Source organism: Chrysemys picta, chromosome 8 (assembly GCF_011386835.1).
Source record: "Chrysemys picta bellii isolate R12L10 chromosome 8, ASM1138683v2, whole genome shotgun sequence".
In the NCBI taxonomy this organism is placed as follows: domain Eukaryota; kingdom Metazoa; phylum Chordata; order Testudines; family Emydidae; genus Chrysemys; species Chrysemys picta.
The window spans coordinates 14,131,181-14,155,354 of NC_088798.1; the positions used below are offsets into that span (position 1 = coordinate 14,131,181).

The 24,174-nt window shown below is 39.7% G+C and overlaps 1 protein-coding gene across 37 annotated transcripts in view; it reads right to left on the reverse strand.

Annotated features, from left to right (window-relative positions):
- Positions 1 to 1,564: 1,564 nt before the first annotated feature.
- The window catches only part of DAB1 (DAB adaptor protein 1), a 709,559-nt gene continuing 686,949 nt past the window's right edge, over positions 1,565 to 24,174 (reverse strand). For 30 of the 37 annotated variants that reach the window (XM_065553888.1, XM_065553903.1, XM_065553883.1 and 27 more), the window contains 6 exons: positions 23,639 to 23,701; positions 21,702 to 21,810; positions 18,406 to 18,954; positions 14,732 to 14,859; positions 13,627 to 13,725; positions 1,565 to 3,359 (listed from right to left, as the gene is read on the reverse strand). In XM_065553888.1, coding sequence (XP_065409960.1) covers positions 13,642 to 13,725; positions 14,732 to 14,859; positions 18,406 to 18,954; positions 21,702 to 21,810; positions 23,639 to 23,701 — 933 coding nt within the window. In that variant the 3' untranslated portion in view covers positions 1,565 to 3,359; positions 13,627 to 13,641. The remainder of the gene's footprint in view (positions 3,360 to 13,626; positions 13,726 to 14,731; positions 14,860 to 18,405; positions 18,955 to 21,701; positions 21,811 to 23,638; positions 23,702 to 24,174) is intronic. The other 7 variants (XM_065553897.1, XM_065553896.1, XM_065553898.1 and 4 more) reach the window with 1 other exon arrangement.

Below are 24,174 nucleotides of genomic sequence, written 5' to 3' on the forward strand. Positions count from 1 at the left end.
AAACTTTGGCACCTTTCTGTGAGCAGCTTTCTGCAACGGGCAGAGACTATGGAACAAATTAACTTGAATGACAATGATTTTTTTAAACATTTTTATTTGTAACAGTATTACATGGTGTGTTACAGAAATTAATGGAAAATTTCTAAAAATTTGTTGTTTTTGTTGTTGAATGCATTACACATAAAGTTAAAAATAATGTGTCCATATATGTTAACAAATGGTCATCATCTGAGGTAAAGTTAAAGTAGGTCTAGAAACATACTGCAACAGTCATTTTATCTTTCTCATCTTTATTAAAAAAATATGTCAGAATGCAGAAATAAAAATGAATGAAAACCACAGAGTAAACATTTTTGCAAAGAAGGTGCCCAGTACATTATTAGATGATAGTAGTCATCCAAGTGTCTGATGAAACCTATCTATCAAAATATTTTTCATGACATGTAAAGATCAAGAAACTTCTGGGGATGGTAACAGGATGTTGGGTGAGATTCCCTGGTTTTAAAATTTAAAGTGACAAATTTAGTGCTAGTGAAGGATGAGAGTTTAAACAATTGCACAAGCTGGATCTGTTATTTATCTACAATACTGGTACAGTGCAGACTCCCCACAGTCCTCTGCAAATCAGCATCTCAACTATGACCAGGAAGGGCAGTCTAGTGATAATGATATGGTAGCTATAGATGTATTTTTAAAAAATATTGGTTACAAATAAAAACAAAATGGCCAATGACAATGTGGACTATGGTCTCTCATAAAACTGATCTTAAAATCCCAACCTCATTTAGTTTGTACCTACTTTTCCGATCTGAGCTCTATATATGTAATGTCAATGGATCCACTGAGACTTGACTCTGCATTTCCTTCTCTCTAAACATTTTACTTCATAACTGAAAATGTATTGAATATGCAACGCTTTGAATGTTTATGAGGAATCAAAATTAGTGTCTTCATGGTTCAATACTGCAAGACAAAACCTAAAAAAGTCACATTGAGGAAGAAAGTAGCACCAGTTATTGAGATCAAAATTATGAAAATATCCTTAAAAAAGAAATGCCCTGTGGAAATATTTTTTTCCTTATTTTAATCCCAAAACACACAATCCATCTGGTTTTGATGTAACTCCTACAGTTGGAAAACTGTTTGCACCTTTCTTCTGATGTGAAAATATGACTTTGCTACAAGCGTCTCTACATGCCTATGGAATAAGCAAACAATGACGGATCGGAGGATCTCTTCTCTGCATGGTCATTAAGTCTAGCCATGTGTAATATGTCATTCATATATCTTCTGTAACTCACAATTCTCTAGTTTACCTAATTCAAAATATCAGACTGGAATCATGAGATTTGGGTGTACATATCAACAATCACCAGTTCATCTTTCAGCTTTCTATGTTTACAGTAAATATGCTGTCTTCTAAACCCTTTTTAGCTTATATAGAGATGAAAGAAAGTAAAAGATTTACAACTTCAGGCCTATTTAAATCAATGACAGAAATATAAATCCTAATGTTTCAAGTTAAAAACAAAATCTGCACAATAACCCTAAAAACAGATTAATCGTTTGATTTCTTTAATATTTTTTTTTTAGTGTTAAACCACTAAATTCAATATACTGTAACTGCATAGGAACATCAGGAAAACACATTTGACCTGTATAACAATTCTCTGTAGGGCAAAAATATATAGATTCTTTATGAAAATCATGTGCTAACATATGAACCCAAACACTGCACTTTTGTTTCATAAATGTAAAAAAAGGAGTTTTTAAATTCTTCTGTTCTGTGTGTAAACAGTCTGATGACTTCCATTTAGAGATTTCGGAATCAAAGAAACATCTATGAAATGTGGGTTGTTTTTTTTAATGTGGAGAATGTATACTTGTGTGGAAAAAGCTAGATCATAAAATCTTGTGTTCCCAGCAATTTTACTAGTTGCTGACAAGCTAATTGCTGTTGGCAGGTGCACTTCAGCCTCTGCCTATTATAATAAGCATGTGAAAAAACGTATGTGATGCAAGAACCACAAATTGGGTTTGCCACGCCTCTCAAGCACTGCAATTTGCTACCTTCTCTACAGTGTAATGGCATTATTAAAAGAATTTTCATAACATTTATATTTACAAAAAACTGGCAATTTTCATTTGAACTCCTTAAAGCCATTTCCCCTTAAACATTTAAAGAGTTTAACGGTAAGATTTTTTTCAAGTTATAAAATAAAAATCCCATTTGAATTTTCTGATGTACAAAAAGTGATAAAGATGAACAATTTGATCACAGAATCAGTTTGTTATTCCAAAATTCATGCCATCATTGTCCCATTTATAAAGTCTGTTTCATCTAAAATCCATAAACCAGAATTATACCAGAATTATTTGGCAAATGATTTTTTTTTCTTCAAAAATGGCACACAGAGAAGAAAACACTTGTCTGCATAGCATTACAGCAGCAAGATAGCGAAGAAATAAAAAATATTCCTTTACTGTACTTTGTTTTATGAGTTTCCTAGGAAATAACATATTTTTCACCTCTTTCATCAATGGGATTTGATGTCCTTTTTCCACCCACAGAATGAGTATTCAAACAGAAAAGCAGCAATTCTTCCTCATGATGCGCTATAACTTAAAGGTCCATTTGGCAATGTTTTTCAACCAGGATGGATAATCAACACAGTTTTATTCTGCGGTTTCAAGTTAAGAATCATTTCCATAGGAGGCATTTTGCTGTTAATTTCTGTTACCCATACAAAACAACAGAATAAGAAATACAAAAAAATAACACAGCCTGTCTTTTTTTTTTTTAAATATGCCAAGACGGAGGTGAGGTGAGGTGAGGGAGGGGAATAGAATGTCAAGAGTAGCCTGATATACATGACAATGAGAAACATGTCACCGTGACATAAAAAGTGCAGACTTGTGCCTGAAAGGCTGTTGAATGACGATGCCACTGCTACATATGGATTCTGCTTTTTTTTTTGCTTAAAAGAAAAACAATGGCTAATACTTATTCAATTTCAAATGCCCATTGTTCAGGTGGGATGTAAAGAAGAGTTTAAACAAAGAACAAGGAGTAAGATTTCGTACTGTGGGTGCTCAGAACTCAGATGCTTGGCATGGTAAGCAGGGCTCATTTTTATGTTTGTGCTGCCATAGAAATTTGCCATTCATTGCCAAAAACTGTCAGGTACGTTTGGTAGGGCAATCCTCTATCCTTTGTCAGACATGATCAATCAAAAACAAGCATAAGAGCCAAAAGGCCTGTCAGGTTGTAGATTTTCACTGGAGTCTTGAAGCACCACAAGCCTGTAATAATGCTATTTCTTAGGTCTGTTGATCTGGGCGTAGAGAGGTTCTGTTTCCTGAAGACAATAAAAATAAAAATAAGCAGAGATGTCTGAAGACATTTTTAGAACATCTGCTTGTGAACAGCATTGCATCTAGAGATAAAACCCAAAGGTAACAGCTAAGGAAATGTTTGCTTGCCTTCATGCGTTGAATGATTATGGCTTCCCAAAGGAATTTTTAAGAAAAAGCAATTCAACATTACATCAGAGAAGTTTCACACATATACTGAGCCTCAATTAAACTTTACCATATGCACTGTACACTGGTTCTCAGGAGGTGTTGCTGGGTATGTATGTGTGAAGAAATTCAGTGATAATTATATATCTAGGTATTCTGAAGTTCATGGGCCAGATCCGCAGCTGGTGCAAACCACCATAACTCCACGGATGTCAGGCTAAGGATCTGGCCCAAACGTTACAGCACAAAACATAGCGGCGTATTTTTATACAGTTGATATAGAACAAATGTTTGCTAATAGATAAATTGCTATTGTAAGATGACTTCATGACATTGCAGTTAGATTTAAGATGAATAAATTTACATTTCTACTATATATCTTATGAGTTCTGATATGAAAAACCATGAAAATTAATTTTGCAGGGGTTGATGATAAGTCTAATTATATCACTATTGGAAGAAACCATTCTGTTTTGCTCAATAGGTATTTTACTACGAATTTCTTAGAAACAGGAAAACTGCCATGTCTTCAGAGTGATATTTCATATATCTGACACTGTTTTCTTGATACTATATTCATTCTGGCTGCAAGATATAGTAAGACTGCCCTCTACTTCATTTTCAGAAACAAATTTTTTAAACTGAGAATGACACCTAAAAAGAGAACGAGACAGGCAGAAAGGCTAATTAATGCCACATTGCATTAACTTTCCACACTATAATAAATATTCAAATACAATGGCATGAAGTTAAATTTAGCCATGTTAGAATCAAATTCACATTACAGAGCGGACAGCAAAAGCTAACATGAAATAAATAAGTTATAGTGTTTGGCAAACTGAACAACTGGCCAATGGGGGAATAATAAAAAAGTTTATTGTGGTGGGTTGGTGGCTACTCATTAGTTTCTAGCCATTATAGTTGCAAAGGTAACCTGTTGAATGTAAACCAACACATGCCTTTCTGAATCTGCACACACACAGCCTGAAGTTTCAGAGTAGCAGCTGTGTTAGTCTGTATCCACAAAAAGAACAGGAGTACTTGTGGCACCTTAGAGACTAACAAATTTACTTGAGCATAAGCTTTCGTGAGCTACAGCCTACTTCATCGGATGCATAGAATGGAACATGTATTTATCTCCTTACTATATGTTCCATTCTATGCATCTGATGAAGTGGGCTGTAGCCCACAAAAGCTTTTGCTCAAATAGATTTGTTAGTCTCTAAGGTGCCACAAGTACTCCTGTTCTTTTTACAGCCTTAAGTGTGAACTATCAACAACTCAAATCCTGGCCTCAGTGCAATGCCCAAGCTGCTGGGCTGTGTGCTAGGGAGTTTTGCTGGAGTTAAGAGAAGGAATCCTTCATTCCCATGTGAATTTGCAGGAGTGGAGCTCCTCCATAGATCCTACACAGCCTCAGGGCTGTAGCAGCCTCGGTGTTGATTGTGCTTCTATGGAGGAACAGTGGCTGGTGGAAACATGTAGTGTGGAACCACTTTTCTCACTTTCAGGCATTGCTGTGTCCCCATTTGCAGGGATCCCACACACACCTGGGCTCCATGGCTCATGGGGATTTCACATTCCTGGTACAAACTCATAAAATCCTGCCCTACTGTTAAACTCTCCATGGCTGCAGAGCAGTGGGATGTGGTTTTCCCATAAAGTGTGAACTGCTTCCATACATCTCAGTGGAAGCCCATCTGTCGCTCTGTGTCCATCTTCACTTTACTCCTCAAAACAGCTGTATGTTGCAAAGGTTTGAGCTGTCCCTCTCCTACCCATGCCAACCCCTGAGCAAACTGTGACAACTGGTGAACAGTAAGAAAAATCTTCCCCTGAATGATTTGGTTAAGGGGTGAAGAAATTATCTACAGTCAGAAGCACACACATGTTGTGACCTTGAAAAACTGAAGGTACCCAGAAGAGATGACCAGGAATATGGTTCATATACTCTGTTCTGAAGAACACCCCACCTATGCCAAATTTTCATGCACAGTTGACACAGAACTGGCAGAATGATCATGGCTAGCCCTGATAAAATCAGTACTAGTTAACATGAGAAATTTAACGCACAATAGGGCACTCTCCCGGTCCTGGGGTAGGAGGAAAAAAAGGACAATTAATCCAGAACTAAGAATTTCAGTTATTAAATGCTACAAAGAAAAAAAAATCTGAAAATATCATGCACGCTTCTTAAAGCTGTCCTCAAATAGCTCTAACTTATGCAGATGCACTTAAGTGGCAGATCCCCAAGGTCTCGCTGACCTCGTAATCATATAGGAGTTTTACATATATGTCAGGATGAATTCTTCTTCAACAGTTTCTCCAGTGTATTAGGCACAAAGAGGCATCAACATTAGACGTGCCTAACTTATTACTTTCACCCAGTGTTCATCTGGAACATACATTTAAGGTGGCCAAAGTAATCATCATGTCACTCTGACTTCATTTACATTTTTTTTTCTGTTATCCCAGAGCCCTGACAGATAAAGGATGGGGTTAGGCACTTTTGTCTCTCCTTTAATAGGGTTTCCCTTCCTGATGTCAAAGTAAGAGCCTAATTGTTAAGGTTCCCGATGATCTTCTCAATAAGAAGTTCTGGTTTTGTCAGAGACAGAGAATGATCTTCTAATGTTAGTCTGAGAAAATTCAGTGGTTGTTGACCATACCCCAGCAATGAAGAACTAACAACAACAATGTTTTGGAGAGGATCAAAGGACAGCACAAAGGGACAGAAAGGTCCCAATAATTTAAAGAGAGGAGAGCAGATTCTAAAGAGCATGCTCATCTCATCCTCTCAAGACCACAGGTAGCCCCTCCTCACAAACACCACACATGTAGGGCTCTGTGGGTGTCCCTGCCAGAGGGATGAGGGAAGCAGAAATGAAAAGCAGTCTTCTTACAGAGTGAATTCCTATCAAAACTCAGAGGAAATACTACTTAAAGGCAACCAAACTTAATGATTCTCATAGCAGCATTAACCTTTACTCTAAGCCTTCTACCTTCCTCCCAATGGGGGATGGTAGGATATTGGTAATGGCAGAAGGAGCAAATGGGAGAATGACTCCTGAGTGAGGCTCCTGTCAGGAAAAATAGGACCCTGAAAGTAACACAGAGGGTTGACAGTTCATGTAGATGTCTTGAACCTCACAGAGTTTTCCCCTTCTATGAAATAGATGGTTGGGCCCAATGGCAATATCAGAAAAATGCTGGATGCTGAGGTAGTTCTATTAAAAGTAACTCTCCCCATCCATATTGTAATCAATAATCAAATTAGTGTTTGGCTCAATCCTACTCAGATGCCAGTGTATGGCTACTTATTGTGGACAGCGACTGTTAAATACAAAAGACTGTGGTTATAAATGTTCAGTGAAAAAGGATATGGGCACCCAAGTCAATTATTTGAGAAAAGGGCCTGGCCTATTAGGAAGTAGGTCCAAAATGTTCAAAGATAAGTGCCTGAAATGATACATCTAAATCCATATCGGGGAAACTAAAGAAGTACCCTGTATCTAGAGGCGATGAGTGCTGATCTCACTGGGAACTGTGTATATTCAGTACCTCTGAAAATCTAGCCATTTATTTAGGAGCATAACCGTATGCCCCCAAGTTTGAAAAAGTGTGGCCTACTTTCCCTTGATTGCAATGAACTTAGTATTTTCTTTCAATAAATAACTACATACTTTTGTTGAAGTTATACCCCATACTTCAATATTTCTTTTTAAAGGGTGTTTTTTGTAATCATCAATGCCAAAAGCAAACAACATGCATTTAGGTGACTGTTCACAGCTCGGGCTTAGAACTGTATCAGCTAACTGGATGTACACATTATAAACATGATTCCATTTTTAATGTATTACTAATATGTGCTCCTCAAACAAATCAGTTACCATAGGGCATAATCAAAAAGTGTCAGTATCAGGGTGGGCTTGTGATGTGAGAGCAACTTCAATGTTCATTGGCAACTTTCTGCAGTCTTCGGGTGATCATTTCAATGTACATGTAGAATGCTGTATAAAAGATGCATTACGTTCTAGAGTTGCTGTCCTCTCAGATTTCTTTAACCTCTCTCCTCTCATGCAGATTTTCAGCACAGGGTTTTCCTTCTGGCTAGGCAATCAGTAAACACAGTCTCAGCTGATAAGCTTCCGGAAATGAGACTGGGCTTTCTGATCATCCAGCCAAAAGGAAAACCCCGTGCTGAGAATCTGCAGCAGAGAAGGGACGTTAAGGAAATCTGGGTGAACTGCACTCTGGAGTGTAATGTATCTTTGATACAACATGCTTTGTGTGTATAAAACGCAGATTCAATAAACCGGGCTCTAAGGGACCTGACAGCAGTCAAAAAGTATACACCCCAGTGCTAATGGAAGGGCTTGTCCTAGTCTTCCACTGATGCTTAAGATATTTTTAAAAATAACTTCAACTGTGTTTAGATTCCAGTAGCTGTGTGAATACCCCAATCACGTATTTAGTGAATATTATTTGATATTCAGCGTTTTGGATGTTATAGTGACTATATCAGACAGGAAGCATTTCCCAATGTCCAACATCTATTTAACTATTAGAATTTTAAAAGGCAAGTCACTTAGTATCTTAATACATACAATTGTGAGGACAGTCCAGAAAGACAATCCCTCCCTCTTGGTCCTGGTGTAATTTAGGGTTGCTATCTACAATTACACTGCTGTTATGTTTTTTCCAGTTCAGGTTCTTTGGAGAATATGATGGTGAAGAGGTGACTGGGCCTGCAAAGGGCAAAATGGGACTCTTCATGATTTCTTTTCAGTGGGTGTTGTAGAGTTTACAGCCAACTGCAGAGAAGGAGCTACCACCAACCCTACGAGTTTCTATCTAGGCTCTAGTTAGCTCTGATTCAGCTTACCAAATGGATCCTGGAAAAAGGTCTCTGAGATGTTGAGAGTCTATTCCGTTCTGGGATTCTTAATATAATGCCAGAACCTTGAAGTTGATGGAAAGCCAGGGCAGGTTGGGCAGCATCAATATATTATACCCTCTATGGTTCATCATCATGCTTAGCATGGATCAACATCTGCAGATGCTCTGTTAACTCTGATATAAGCCCAGGAAGACTGGCTTATAAGAGTCCATCCTGGAACTGATGAACCTAGTAAGTACTCTTGTCAAGGAGGACGCATGGTGTTTTCTTACCACCCAGAGATGGAAGCCAGCAGGCAACCTGGCAATTGTTAGACTACTGACATATGTCAGTGATGACAACAGCATCACGAGTTTGACTTATTTTGAGATCTTACAGTTGTCTGCACACACTTCAGACAGCAGTTGCATAGCTTGTCTAGGAAGGATTGTTCCAGGAGAACGTGATCAGCTCTAGCCACAAATATTTTGAAGATTTGCCGAGAATCACTTATAAGACAACTATTTCACATACATGAACACTGGGTAACAAATCATTGCATCCGTATTTGTTCCATGACTTTAAATAGCTTGTGTTGAAATAACCGTGGTGCCAAAGAACACCTTACACTCTTTCAGAGTTTGATCACTGTCAGACCTTACTCTTCTGTAGGAATTAGTCTCTATAGTCCACAGAGAACTGTATTATTTTTGTGGTACTAGGATATCAGGGAATAGGGTTCAGATTCAAATGACCTAGAAGAATTACTTCCACAGTTAACATGTATATTCTTGAGATGGCAGTCATGGATGAACCAAATACACTGATGTCAAAAAGCCAAAGGTCCATTCATCCTTTCTCACAATAGCCTAACACTCTTCCTTCCATTGACTTTCACCACTGAAACTATCCAACGTTGCTTGATAATGGATCAGTATGCTGATAAAGATTACACTCACTGCGGATGCAGAGTTAGTGGCTGAACTTGAAATGTACTGAGGACCAGCAACTTCCACATCAGTGAGAGTTGCAGGTACTCAACACTTCTCAGGATCAGGCCTATACTTTTTATATATGGTGATGGTATCCATAGGGACTAAGGCAGAATAACTGAAAATCCCTTTTCTATTGTAAATACTGCTTTGACTAGACACCTGTGAAGTAAGATATGTAGCTTATTTTACAGAATCTTAGCTAAACAAATATTTTCTTTTTTCTCCCCCTTTCACTATGGTTATCTAGAAAGAGCAATAGGATTGTGCCACCTAAGCATAAATCAAAACAGCTAATGAAAGCATTCTTGTTATATACTGTTTTTCTCCTCCTTTCTGTACAATCACTTCACACATTTGCTTTTCTCAACCAGAGAGAAAATGACTGGATAGAATTCTTATTAGGAATAGCTCTGCGAATACTCAAGCTTCCTTTAGCTGTGAAGTCAGGCCTGTCTGCTTTTGGTCTCAAACAACAGTGGGGCAAAGATCTAACTTATCAATAAATGTCAGATTTACCTAAGCACTCAACAGCCTTTACTAAACAGATTAGTTGTGATAATGGCTGCTGTGTGATAAGAAGTTTGAAAGATTCAGTTTAAAACTACAAGAGGATGAGAGGAGAAATATAGACATGGAGATAGCAACTGATAAATGCCAACGTAGTCTAAGCGAGAACACCTAAGATTGCAAGGAACTGAGAAACCAAACTGCTAACATAGGAAATAAATCAGATTAAGAAATATCAGTTGGTGACTATACTGTACCTGAATACATTAAGATAGAAGATATTATATGTGCAGAGCTGATTATGAAGGTTCTGGGAATAGATAAACTCTGAAAACCCTTCATAATGTATCATAGAATGTCATGTTATTGGAAAGGACAAGTAGGTGAGGTAATGTCTTTTATTGGACCAACTTCTGTTGGTGAAAGAGGCAAGTTTTCAAGCTACACAGAATTCTTCTGGTTTGAAAAAGAGTTCTGTGTAGCTCAAAAGCTTGTCTCTTTCACCAACAGAAGTTGCTCCAATAAAAGATATTACCTCACCCACCTTGTATTGCTAATATCCTGGGACCAACACAGCTAAAACACTGCAAACAAAATGTTCTTGGGAAGTCCATTCATCCCACTTGTATATTATGCAATTCTTGCAATAAAGAACTAGGTTCTGAAATGACCATGTGATATCTACCTTTTAATGTAAAAAACCACCCTCTACACAGATTGTAATCCTAGTTCTTCTTTTGTACTAGAGTATGTTTCTCAGTACAATGAGGCTAAAAAATGCTTGGCCTGACTATTTTATGCGTTGAATTAAAAATTCTCCACGGAGTCTTTCCTGAACTTAGGCCTCCCCCCCCCTCTTTCATTGATGATACAATGTTTCTGAGTAAGAGGAACTGATTCTAGCAAGTGGATTTCCTCTAGTCTGCTGTTGAATGGTACTGCATTGAGACACTATGGTATTTAGATTGTAAGCTCTTTGGGGCAGGGACTGTGTTTTTGTTCTGTTTGCCTACTGTCTAACACAATAGGGCCCTGGTCTATGACTAGAGCCCCTAGACATTACTGCAGTACAAACAATAAATAGCAACAATATTTTATATTGCCCCGAGTTATATGATGTAATGATGATGTGCGTAAACTTGACTAGGTTGAATTGTGAAACACGAACTATTGGCTAGGCCCAAAATGAATGACAACATTGAAATCAACCAGAAGTTATTACACTTCTACCTCGATACAACGCTGTCCTCAGGAGCCAAAAAATCTTACCGCGTTATAGGTGAAACCGCGTTATATTGAACTTGCTTTGATCCACCAGTGTGTGCAGCCCCGCCCCCTCTGGAGCACTGCTTTACCGCGTTATATCCGAATTCATGTTATATTGGGTGGCGTTATATCGAGGTAGCGGTGTATTATCATTCGTATTACTGTAGTGTCTAGGAGCCCTACTTCTCTCCATTGTGCTTGGCAATGTACAAAGAGCACAAAAAGCCATCCCCGCCACAAGGAGTGTACAATCTAATATCGTATGTAACAATAGACTTAAATGGTTGTCACAAGCAACCTGCAGTAGCCTTGATAAGTAAAACTTGTATGAAATGCATGAGCCATCTTTGTGTATCAGTCAACAAATGAGAAGGAGGAATTCTTCATTATTGTCAGATAGTTCTGAAAATTATCTTGACCCTGATACTTAATAATAATAATAATCGATAAACATTTGTTCATAAATACATAGATGTGCTTTGCAGACACACTGTAATATAGGAAAAATGGCCAGATCTTCAACCTCCAATTAAATGGGGGAATCCTGGAAAGGCACAAAGCTGGCACAGTGAGCTATGCCAGCCTCTAGTGGTACCCGATTCCCCAATATAGGGGTTGTGTCAATGCTGGCTGGGGCCGAAGGGAGCAGAAAAAGGTGGAGCTGAATTACCATGTGGTCCACCAACCCCTGCTGGTGGAATGATCCTTAGGGAGCAGCATTTAAATTAGCCCTCTGGGTGCTCCAACTTGACCTGTGGTGGATTCCACCACTCGAACATCTTTGGCTCCCGAATTTAGGGAGGCATAAACATGTCTGAGAGTCACTTTTGCTTCCCCTTACACTCATCCTTGTGCCGCTGAGGATTAGTGTGATACTTTTTGCACTGCATTATGTATTGTTAGTAAATAGTCGAAATGCCCCCAAAATGTACCAAAGCAAAGTTATCTTAAATTCTTTTACCAGATTTAATGTATTAAGCAAGTGGGCTCCCTAAAGCAACTACTAATTTTCAGAAGAGACAACTTATTTATGCTTAAGATACATAAGTCATACATGTTGAATATAGTGCAGTATCTAGACAAAATGAAAAGTATTCTACCAATGTAAGGGATTTGTCCCAGCAGCAGCGTGCTGAGAAACAGAAGCTATAGTAAGTCACATATTTGAGTGTTAAAAATATGAATGACAAAAGAGTACAGCTAATTAAACATATTCTTCAAATAGTAACATTAAAACATATTTGGATGGAATGGCAATGCTCAACACTCAGAATCACTGTAGCTTCATTATCTCTTTGCAAAACATATATACTGGACTGAAAATATTGATGAGTATGTCTTAGAATTTTCACTAAGTGCTACATTTCCAGTGTGTTCTATAAGGAAAAAAGATGCAAAGATCATCTCCCCCATATAACTGGATTTAACACTGTTTTATGTGTAATGGTCAATTAATGAAAATCGTCATGCCTAAAAATGTGTATATGTAAAATGGCCATCGCTTCCTGATGGTTTTAATTTGACATTGGAGATAAAATAACAAAAATTTCAACTTCAATATTACATTTTTTTTATATACAGATAATAAGAAATGGAGTTCTGCAACTGCTCTGCCACGCTGATTTAGGGGAAAGTGTTGACACATCTTTATTTTTTTAAATTCCTTCAAGTGGGCAAGATGTGTTATTCCACTTAATCTGTTACATCTGTGTAAATACCAGTGTCATTTTTATCTAAAATAAACTTCTGCACAACATATTGAGGTTTACTAGTAATAGCTGAAATTTCTGTATTTACTCCCTAAAATTCTGACATGACTTAAAAACAATTCTGCAGTCACATTACATTTGTTTAAACCAGTGATACTCAGACTTCATGGTTCAGGAGCCAAATTAGCGATCCACATTACCCAAAAGAACCACAGCAGTGTGAATTCATTGTTTCATTTACTATAGTACTATTCATATTTAAACAGCATGATTGGAAATATTTAGTTTATATGGGTATATTTTTTCTTACAGCAAATAGGTTAATAACTTAGTGCAAGTTGATAACTTAAATGGCCAATAACATAGTAAAAATATCCTGATCAGTTAATAACTTAGATGGGTTAATAATTAAATCACACACGATTTTAATATCATGTGCTGTAAAGAGCCGCAGGAGACACATCAAAAAGCCACTTGCGGCTCAGAAGTTGCAGAGGAGTATCACTAGTTTAAACCATGTAGGCAGTTGCAACACATACAAGTGCACAACTGGAAACACTTAGCAAAAGGCAAAAGCCATGCAAACCATTGAGGATGAGGAATAAATAGGGGGTGGGAGTGGAGAGGAAAAGGGAAAGATGTAGTAAAGGAAAAATAAATGATGCATCCATGGAAGTGATGGTAGGCATTGGTAAAAGAGTAAGTGAACACCTCAAGAAGGAGAGAGAAAAAAAGGACAGATACCTACCCCAACCTGCGCTATCTAGCTACCGACCTGTGGACTTATAGTATCACCAGTAGGCTCACCAAATGGATCACTGTTGGAAGAGGCCTGAGATCCATCAGGCTAGAATACAAGAACATAACACCTTTTTTCTCAACAACAGGAAGTGAAAAGGCAGTAAGAGGTTATTTTCATGCTAGGGACACATTCTATCACGTGCAGCTACTGTAGGTTTTAAAACACAAAGGGTAAGATCCTACAATTAATATGCTTTCAAAATTTGCATGGACTTCAAATGGGTGTTGCATACATAAGGGCACTGATTTAATGTCTGTTGAAGTTGATAAAAGAGCTGCCCCTGACTTCAATAGGCATTGGTCAGACCCAAAATGACAGCAGGCCCAGTCCCTGAAAGCAGATCTTGGACTAAATTCATAAGCAAATCTATGTGAATCAGAGAGAGTTTAATCTTGTGTAATTTATGCTCTCTTCTATCCCCTCTGCATGTACATTACAACAACTTGGGCTCCTTTTAGCCTTTCTTTGACTTCAATTCAAACCCAGTTACCAGGGCATTTTATGACATACAATCCCCATTTAGCCAACCTCTGACATTGGCCCACTCAGTCTCACTAAGTGTAATGGAACCTTAATGGAGAAAAATCAAACGCTAAAGGCCCACAAGTGAGGTATATAACAAGAACAACAACTAGCAGGAAAATGTAAGAATGTGTAAGTCAGTGTGGGCCATACTGTTTTAACATATATACTCTTACACCTTCTTCTGCTTCCTTGGCATGTATGTTATGTCAACCTGGAATCCCTTACACATCCATAAATGGTGTAAGTAGGTTGATGGATGTTTGAGGGTACATAATAACTTACACCGCTTTACATATCAACTCTGAATTTAGCTCCTTAATATTAATACATACTATTGTCAATATCATGCTAATGTTCGATAGCTATCAAACCCATACTTGGAAATGAAAGTTCTCTGCAACTTCCCTTAAAAAAATCCACCAATCCTATTGAAATATTTATTTGACATTTCCAGATGACTTTCAGTTACACCCTGGTATTTTCTAGCTAGAAAACTCTAGTTAGTATTAGGAGTCATGCTACTCACAGCCTCCTGCTCTTCACTTTTGCTTGGGCTTTCAAACCCCTCTTCAAAGAGGTCATCTGCAGTAGGGTCACTGGTATGAGAGACTGATGATTTTGATGGAGAACTCTGTCTGGGAGCAGGGGTTGGAGCTAAACAAAGATGATAGCAATAATAATAGGAAATAAATTCATGAATTAGTTTAGATAGACAAACTATTCAAAATCTATTCATGCTTAACCCCCCCCCCAATTTTATTATTCCTAAATTGCTTGTTTTCTGATTTAAGCAAACAAAATCATAGTCTATAGTCTGAAAATTATAACAAAAATGTCACCAACTCCTTATTTTTATTCCATGCTTCAAATTCACCAACCCCAACATAAGAACACTCCACAAATCAGTGTATGAATTCTGTGATTTGAAATAAATTTAATGTAAAGCCTATTTCCTCTTTCAGCCTTTTCAGAAACTAGGATGTTTGTTTTTAGCTGAGATGGATGTTGGGGGAGTTTTTGATCAATAAGAAATTTCAAATGACAAGAAAAAGATCTTCATGGCGCATCTTTACATAGACTCTGAAAACACAGGGCTTATCTACATGGAGACATAATGCACGAAAAGCCTCTTTGTTTCTGGGTGAACCCTGCTGCCATGCACTATAAGTTCTGTAGTGTGCTTTGACCTACTGCTATTTCAGGCCAGAGTCCAGTAGATTTACACTGGACTCTGGCCTGAAATAGCAGTAGGTCAAAGCACACTACAGAACTTATAGTGCATGGCAGCAGGGTCCACCCAGAAACAAAGAGAATCATAGAATATCAGGGTTGGAAGAGATCTCAGGAGGTCATCTAGTCCAACCCCCTGCTCAAAGCAGGACCAACCCCAACTAAATCATCCCAACCAGGATTTTATCAAGCCGGGCCATAAAAACTTCTAAGGAAGGAGATTCCACCACCTCCCTAGGTAACCCATTCCAGTGCTTCACCACCCATCTAGTGAAATAGTTTTTCCTAATATCCAACCTAGACCTCCCCCACTGCAACTTGAGACCATTGCTCCTTGTTCTGTCATCTGCCACCACTGAGAACAGCTTATTTTCCATCCTCTTTGGAACCCCCTTCAGGTAGTTGAAGGCTGCTATAAAATCCCCCCTCACTCTTCTCTTCTGCATACTAAACAAGACCAGTTCCCTCAGCCTCTCCTCGTAAGTCAAGTACCCCAGCCCCCTGATCATTTTCGTTGCCCTCCGCTGGACTCTCTCCAAGTTGTTCACATCCCTTCTGTAGCGGGGAGCCCAAAACTGGACGCAATACTCCAGATGTGGACTCACAAGTGCCAAATAGAGGGGAATAATCACTTTCCTTGATCTGCTGGCAACGCTCCTAATGCAGCCCAATATGCCGTTAGCCTTCTTGGCAACAAGGGCACACTGTTGACTCATATCCAGCTTCTTGTTCACTGTAACCCCCAGGTCCTTTTCTGCTGAACTGCCCCTTAGCTAGTAGGTCCCCACCCTGTAGCAGTGCATGGGATTCTTCTGTCCTAAGTGCAGGATTCTGCACTTGTCCTTATTGAACCTCATCAGATTTATTTTAGCCCAATCCTCCAATTTGTCTAGGTCACTCTGGGCCCTATCCTTACCTCCCCTCCCAGCTTAGTGTCATCTGCAAACTTGCTGAGGGTGCAATCCAGCCCATCATCCAGATCATTAATGAAGATGTTGAACAAAACTGGCCCCAGGACAGACTCCTGGGGCACTCCGCTTGATACCAGCTGCCAACTAGACATCGAGCCGTTGATCACTACCCGTTGAGCCCGACGATCTAGCCAGCTTTTTATTCACCTTATAGTCCATTCGTCCAATCCATACTTTTTTAACTTGCTGGCAAGAATACTGTGGGGAATGTATCAAAAGCTTTGCTAAAGTCAAGCTATATCACATCCACTGCTTTCCCCATATACACAGAGCCAGTTCTCTCAACATAAAAGGCAATCATGACCAAGGCATGACTTGCCCTGGGTGAATCCATGTTGACTGTTCCTGATTACCTTCCTCTCTTCCAAGTGCTTCAAAATGGATTCCTTGAGGACCCGCTCCGTGATTTTTCCAGGGACTGAGATGAGGCTGACCGGTCTGTAGTTTCCCAGATTCTCCTTCTTCCCTTTTTTAAAGATGGGCACTATATTTGCCTTTTTCCAATCGTCCGGTACCTCCCCCGATCACCACAAGTTTTCAAAGATAATGGCCAATGGGTCTGCAATCACATCAGCCAACTCCCTCAGCACCCTCAGATGCATTAGATCCAGACCCATGGACTTGTGCACGTCCAGCTTTTCTAAATAGTCCTTAACCTGTTCTTTCACCACTGAGGGCTGCTCACCTCCTCCCCATACTGTGCTGCCCAGTGCAACAATCTGGGAGCTGACCGTGTCTGTGAAGACCAAGGCAAAAAAAGCATTGAGTACTTCAGCTTTTTCCACATCATCTGTCACTAGGTTGCCTCTCCATTCAGTAAGGGTCCCACACTTTCCCTGACCTTCTTCTTGTTGCTAACATACCTGTAGAATCCTTTCTTGTTACCCTTCATATCCCTTGCAAGCTGCAACTCCAATTGTGCTTCGGCCTTCCTGATTACACCTCTGCATGATTGAGCACTATTTTTATACTCCTCCCAGTCATTTGTCCAAGTTTCCACTTCTTGTAAGCTTCCTTTTTGTGTTTAAGCTCACTGAGGATTTTGCTGTTAAGCCAAGCTGGTCGCCTGTCATATTTGCTGTTCTTTCTGCACATTGGGATGGCTTGCTGGGCTGTTCTCAGTGGTGGCAGATGACAGACCAAGGAGCAATGGTCTCAAGTTGCAGTGGGGGAGGTCTAGGTTGGATATTAGGAAAAACTATTTCACTAGGAGGGTGGTGAAGCACTGGAATGGGTTACCTAGGGAAGTGGTGGAATCTCCATCCTTAAGAGGTTTTTAAGTCCTGGCTTGACAAAGCCCTGGTTGGGATGATTTAGTTGGGGTTGGTTCTTCTTTGGGCAGGGGGTTGGACTAGATGACCTCCTGAAGTCTCTTCAAACCCTAATTTTCTATAAGTAATATTATTAGGTTCAATCTAGCTTCTATGAAACTCAATAGACTTCTGTTGGCTTCCATGGGAGTTGGATCTATACCAGTGTTAGTACTCGTATAATGGAATCTCTTTATAAACATTTTTTTGCAACCCCACAGTATAAGCACATTTATGTACCTAGAGCGAAATTCACTCCAGTACAGAGCGCCAGAAGAAGACCTATTCACCACTTAAGTCCCACTGAAGTCTCCAAAAATATGGCTGGAATGGGACTTAAAATAGCTCCCTGTAGGTATGAATTTCACCCCTACTGCGTGAATATTTTCTCATCAATAGTTTAAATATTTTCCAAACCAGTTTAAATGTGCTTAGTTTAGGCACATTTTGAAGAGCAAACCTATTACAGTTTTATTAAAAATTAAATTTTATCTTGCAACCTTTGAAGTTGTTGATTTCAATCGCCTATTTGTAACCTAAATCACGTTTCCCTAGCTCCAGGATGCCATTAACAAGCTTGATCACGCATGAAGATACTAAGATCATGGGTATTTCAACATAGTACACCAGAGAAAAGGGAAAAGCTTTGAGGAGACGGTGACTGCAATTGGAAGGATTTGGGTACTTACGTGAATTTGTAGATGGCGTTGTAGAAGTCACAGGAGTCAAATTTAATTGAGAGATGTCAAAGTCATCACAATCATCTGTATCCTGTGCCATCCCGACTTTGTTAAAATAGCTGGAGAAGGCCTCTGAGGTACAACTGAGGGAAGGCTGGTCTGGTTTTCGTGATGGCACTGGCGGAGGCTGAGCCATCTGGAAATCTTTGAACATTTCTTTTCCCATTTTCTGTCTGGGCCTGTCTGTCTGTGGACTTGATCTGGTGGAATCGCTTGTGGGTGGAACAGTAGCTATGGGAGCAATGGTACCTTGAAACATGGCTGCTTGTAAAGGCATAACAGTTTGTGTTGGCATGAAGGCAGTTGGTTGGAACTGACCAGCTACAGATGGCCATGGTTGCTGGGTAGGAGAAAAAATACCAGGTTGGCCCCATGCTATTGGCTGTCCTCCCTGCATCACCTGAGCAACTGGAGGCTGAGTACTCATGGCCAATTGTTGTTGAACGAGTGGTTGCTGTCCCCAGAAGGAGGGCAGGACAGCTCCCATTGCAACATAACCTTAAAGAATAACAACAGGATTGTTTTAGCGCATGGATATGAACAGCAAGAGGATGTGGTACAGGAAACACTGTCAGTCAGAAATACACAGACTGTGTTAGGAGTCACAGGGACCTTTACCAATTTATATCACTTTCTTAAATGTGTCAATCCTATGCTCTTAGCATGTGTACAAACAGTTCAATAAATAAAGCATAACTGGACTGACTTTAATAATAATCACCATCCCCACTCATTAGAACAAAAAAATTATTCCCCTCCTCCTCAAATCACACGAATCCTACCCCTTCCCATAATCTAGAGAGAAAAGATACCATGTTGGAGTGCAGTTTGCCTTGAAAATCAGCTAACCTGGGTTTTGGTAGATCAAAGAACAAAGTGAGTTCCGGAGCAGAGGACTCCTCACAAAAAATGGTACGTTGTGTAACTCTACACCACTCCACAGAGGACAGGAGTCTGTTACAGCCCCACTAAAGAACTCTAGCTTGTTAGCTCATGCTATAGCAGCTCATGCTTTTTGCTCTAGAGGGCCCTGGTTCAATCCCTAATATGTCGGCCCAGATGGGAGCCATCAAATTTACCGTTCCAGTTCAAGCCAGGCGACGGTTAGCTCAGGGACCTGCTTGGATTGCAACTGCTTCTGTATCTCATGATAATAGAGGTTTTCTCTGATGGGGGCAGGACTCAAACCGTTAAGGGATTTGTAGAGGAAAACCAACATTTTAAATCGCACCCAGAAATGGACACAGTGCAGATTATGAAGCACATGGGTTCCTTCTGAGAAGCAACCCTAAGGAAAGGAATGGCTAAATTTCAAATAGTTCATGTTTCTTAGTGGTCTTCAGGCTTGGCCCTAAGTAGAGCACTTTGCAATAATCCTATCTGAACGTTACAAAAGTATAGATAACTGAGGCAAGGTCTATAAAAGATAAAGGCATAATCTCGCCAAATGCAGATGAAAAAGCACGCTTGGCTACTTCAACACCCAGAAGCCACTAAGCATGCATACTATGAATTAAAAAAACATACTTGAAAAATTAGAGGTATATAGTACTGTATAATAGATGCCGAAAATCTGCACTGGGTAATAGCTTATAATGAAAACCCTCTAGCTAGGGGAAAGAGTTGAAGATTAAAAATTGGAGTCATTAAAACATGCTAATTTTGATTTGACCCTGCTCAGACAAAACTTCCTTGTCAAACTAATGGGAATCTTGGCTGAGTATGGACTGTATGACTAGACCTTTTGTTTGTCATTTACGATTGAAAAGAAAAAAAAAAAGATGAATCCAACAGAGTTTTCAACTGTGTTTAATATAAAAGGCTTTCTGAAACTCTACCCCGAAAACCTTTATTAAAGAAGAAACTAGGCGACACGCTTATGTTTTACTAATACAAAATGATGTTATATTAATACGAGACCCAAATGCTACATTAATAATTTTAATTTATTGTTAATATTTTACAATGTGGAATCTCTCTTTCCTCTTCTTTGTACTGGTATAGCAGTAGAAAAGAAACCTTTCCTTGACCTATACGTTTTCCTTACCCTGCTTTTACCTTTTACTTTTGGTTTATTTCTGGGTTTATTGAATGCAAACTGTAAAGGAGTAAGACAGCAAAACAAAAATCATAAGCAATAGATCTTGGAATCATTTAGCTAAGGATAACAATAACACAGCTAAATATGTATTTCAGCAAATGGTTATGATGGGGAATGTGAAGTAGGACCCTCCACAACTTTGTCAGAGCAATTTCCCATGCCATAACCCCAAAACACTGCATTGTAGTTATGACCTTACTGACTAAGGGATACTGGAGGGTACTTCTTTGGAAGAAGTACATCAGAGTTTTCCATAACCAGTTGACAAACAGGATCAAAGTGCTTATCTGGTTCTATTCCATGTATCAGGTATGTTACTTTCAAGTGCCAACATAATAATGGAACATCGGTACAGTAAAAGATTACCGCTGTGTTACATTCCAGGACAGATGATACAGTACATTATAGCACTGAAGGTGTTAACCATCTAGAAAACTACTGTTGAATGATTCAAGGCACTCCTTTTTCTCCTTCCCAAATCGGACTGAATGAGCTGTTTTTGCAATGCTCCCAGCCCCTAGCAGCCTAGAGAGCAAGACCAGAAGTCAAACCTACATCTCTTGCATGTTAGTGCAGAATATTACATAAACTCTGAATTTTGAGCACTTTGAGGAACATAGAAAAGCCTATCTGAAATGTCACACTTTGGCTACATGGAATAGCTTTAAAAATGGTCACAAATTCTTCACGTTTCTTGCTGTGCCATCATTTACTGTATGTAGTTCAGAATGTCCACTGTTATTACTGGAAATTCAAAGCTAAATAACTTTCCCTCTCCTATTACAATAGCTTATAGGTATGTAAACTATATACTTGAACTTCCAGAGACTTTTTAGTCCCAGTTCTTTTTTTACTTCATCGGATATTAGCAAACTCAATATACTGAAGGTTCAACTTGGTACTGATTTGGATTTTCTTTTTCCTGAAGTACATTAATTGTAAGACATTACTGTAAGTAAGTACATTGCAGTAAGACAGACTATATTTTCACATTTCTATAGTGGAAAACTTTTTAAACCCTTATGTTTTGGATGTTGAGACATAAAACAGAACAGATACCTGAGTTCCACAGTCCAGTTGAGCTAATATTTTCACAATGACCAACCCTAAAATTAGTCTTTAAATAACCCTATTGGGTTCTTACCTGAGGGTACAGCAGCAGTGTTGAAAGGTACAGAACCAAATGTGTCTGTAATAGCAGGAAGTGACTGGCATGAAGATGGGATAAAGGCATCACCTGGAGTTGCAGGAGTCTACAAAAATGAGACAGGAATAAAATACAATGGTGACATATCAGCTACTGTTTCTGCCATCGGGAATTGGCATGCACTGAGGTGCCACATCCCCTTTATCTCCAAAAAAAGAGAGCTGCAGATGTAAAGAAGCAGCAGGAAAAAGATCAGCAGCACCATAAGACAGAAGACAACAAGAAAAGACAGAAAAAATACAGAGCTCTTGGACCATGAAGAAAAAGAACAATATAACTTGCACAATCATATATCACGTGCAAATTTCTGACAGCACCTGTTTCTTAAGAAATAAAAGTCTGTGATTTTGAGGCTTAATTAACTGAGGATTGATGTAAACAATAGACAGAAAATAACATAGAAAGGATTTTAAAACAGGGTGAAATTACTGTATTACAGAAGAATGATTAAATATTGCTCCAGTTCATCAACAGGCCTAGAGCCAAAGTCCTGCATGTTAGAAGAAGCCTGGTCCCATTGTTAAAGATAAGGATTAGGAGATGGGAGATCTGAACTCTCTTCCTAGATGTGCCACAAAATTCCTTTGTTACCTTAACTGCTCAGTGCCTCAGTTTCCCCATCTGGAAAAGGAGAATATTTATATTCCCCTATGTCACAATCTGTTTTGAGGCTTAAAAATGAACTGGAAAGATTCTCTATTTCTACTTTATAATGAAGACAGCTTGTTTCAAAGGCTTCCATCTCCTTAAAATAACATACACATTTTTGGTTTTTACTTGTTTTTAGATCCTTCTTCCCTCTCTTAGCTGAAGGACTTGGATATGATCTTTGGAGGTTCTGAAGAGCCATTCAAAGCTGTAACCACATCTGATGCTCTCCTTCCCGAACAACTGAGTTTTTGACAGAGTCCCACACAGCAGATGCCTCTGCTAAACGGAAGTGGGATGGGAGCTGCAGCTCAGGTTACAGCCCTGTATGACATCACCATTCAGATCTCTATTTTAAAAAAGTTTGAGGCCATCTTTGCACATCACAAAGAGCAGCGTGATGGGGTGTCCATGCCACACAAGGCCCGAAGGGGTCATGGTGGCTGAGTAGGTCAATTAACTGCATTGGCTGTATCTGGAGGAGGACCCAGGGAACAATGAGGATTAATTATAAAGGAAGCTCAGCTGCACAGGAACAGGAGGGGCCTGTAAAAAGCCCAGTAGCTGAGAGCAGAAGGGGGCTGCAGAGAGAGAGAGAGGCTGCAGTCACTGTTAGGGTGACAGATGGCAAGGTAGGAAATAGCCCAGAGACACAGAGTAAGGGACAGGACTTGATTACTTGTTGTAGAGTCCCTGGGCTGGAACCCTGTGTAGAGGGCAGGCCTGAGTTCCCCTACCAGCCACGGGGGAAGTGGCACCATTAGGGGCAGTGAAAGAGAAGACTGTGAGGGACAGCAGGTCCTGAGAGACGTTGATGCATGTGATTTCCCCGGCAGGGGAAAACCATAGTGACCTGACTGGAGGACCAAGCCATGAAGTGGGAGCAGTTGAGTCCTGAGAGAGTAAGACAGACGGATGGAGTGCAACCGCAGGAAGAGGCGTCAGCCTGGCAGAGTTAATCCCCAGATGTGGTCAGAAGGAGATGCGCCAGCGGTGACTAGAGTACCCTGTGACAAGCAGTGATTGGAGAAAAGGATTTTTCCTTTTTTGAATATGTTTGCTTCCTAGTTCTCTTTTATTTCACCGCTGTTTAAAAAAACACTTTGAAATCCTTCATATTGGAGTGCATGCTATTCACCATCCTGCATTTCTATACATGGCTACAGTAAACCTGCTTTTTACCAGCAAGGTAGAAAAAGACAGGGCAATTTTCCCTGGGTACTTACTGGGGGAGAGGTTACATCAGGAGGAGTGGACATGTCCCCAAAAAGCTCTAGTTGGGTAACAGCCTGCAAAGAGAAGAATACATCTGTATTTATCCTTTAAGGAGAATCAAGGAAGAGGGTGTATTAGACTGTAAACAAGTAATGAACTCATATCACCTATCCAAATTAAAGCTATTTATACCTTGATTGTCCCCTTCGCTGGGATAGACTAGGCCATGGGGCTGGCTCACAAACCCAGAGGAGGCTCAAACATCTGCCCCTGGGAAACTCTTTTATGGGGGATCCACCACAGAAGGGGATAGGGCACAGAGAAAGCATCCACAATGGGGCATATTATCTTTCCACTCTTAGCTTCACTGGGCACAGGGGATATGTGTATGTCCCATTGCCACTCAACCCTTCCACCATGGCCCCATCTCTGATCTCTCATGCCCCAGACTACAACTTCTGTGGGGTCCAGGGAAAGTGGGTCGGATGTTGCTATGGAGTTGGCGGAGACCACCGTTCCCCATGGGATGAGTGTGGCCTGCATGCGC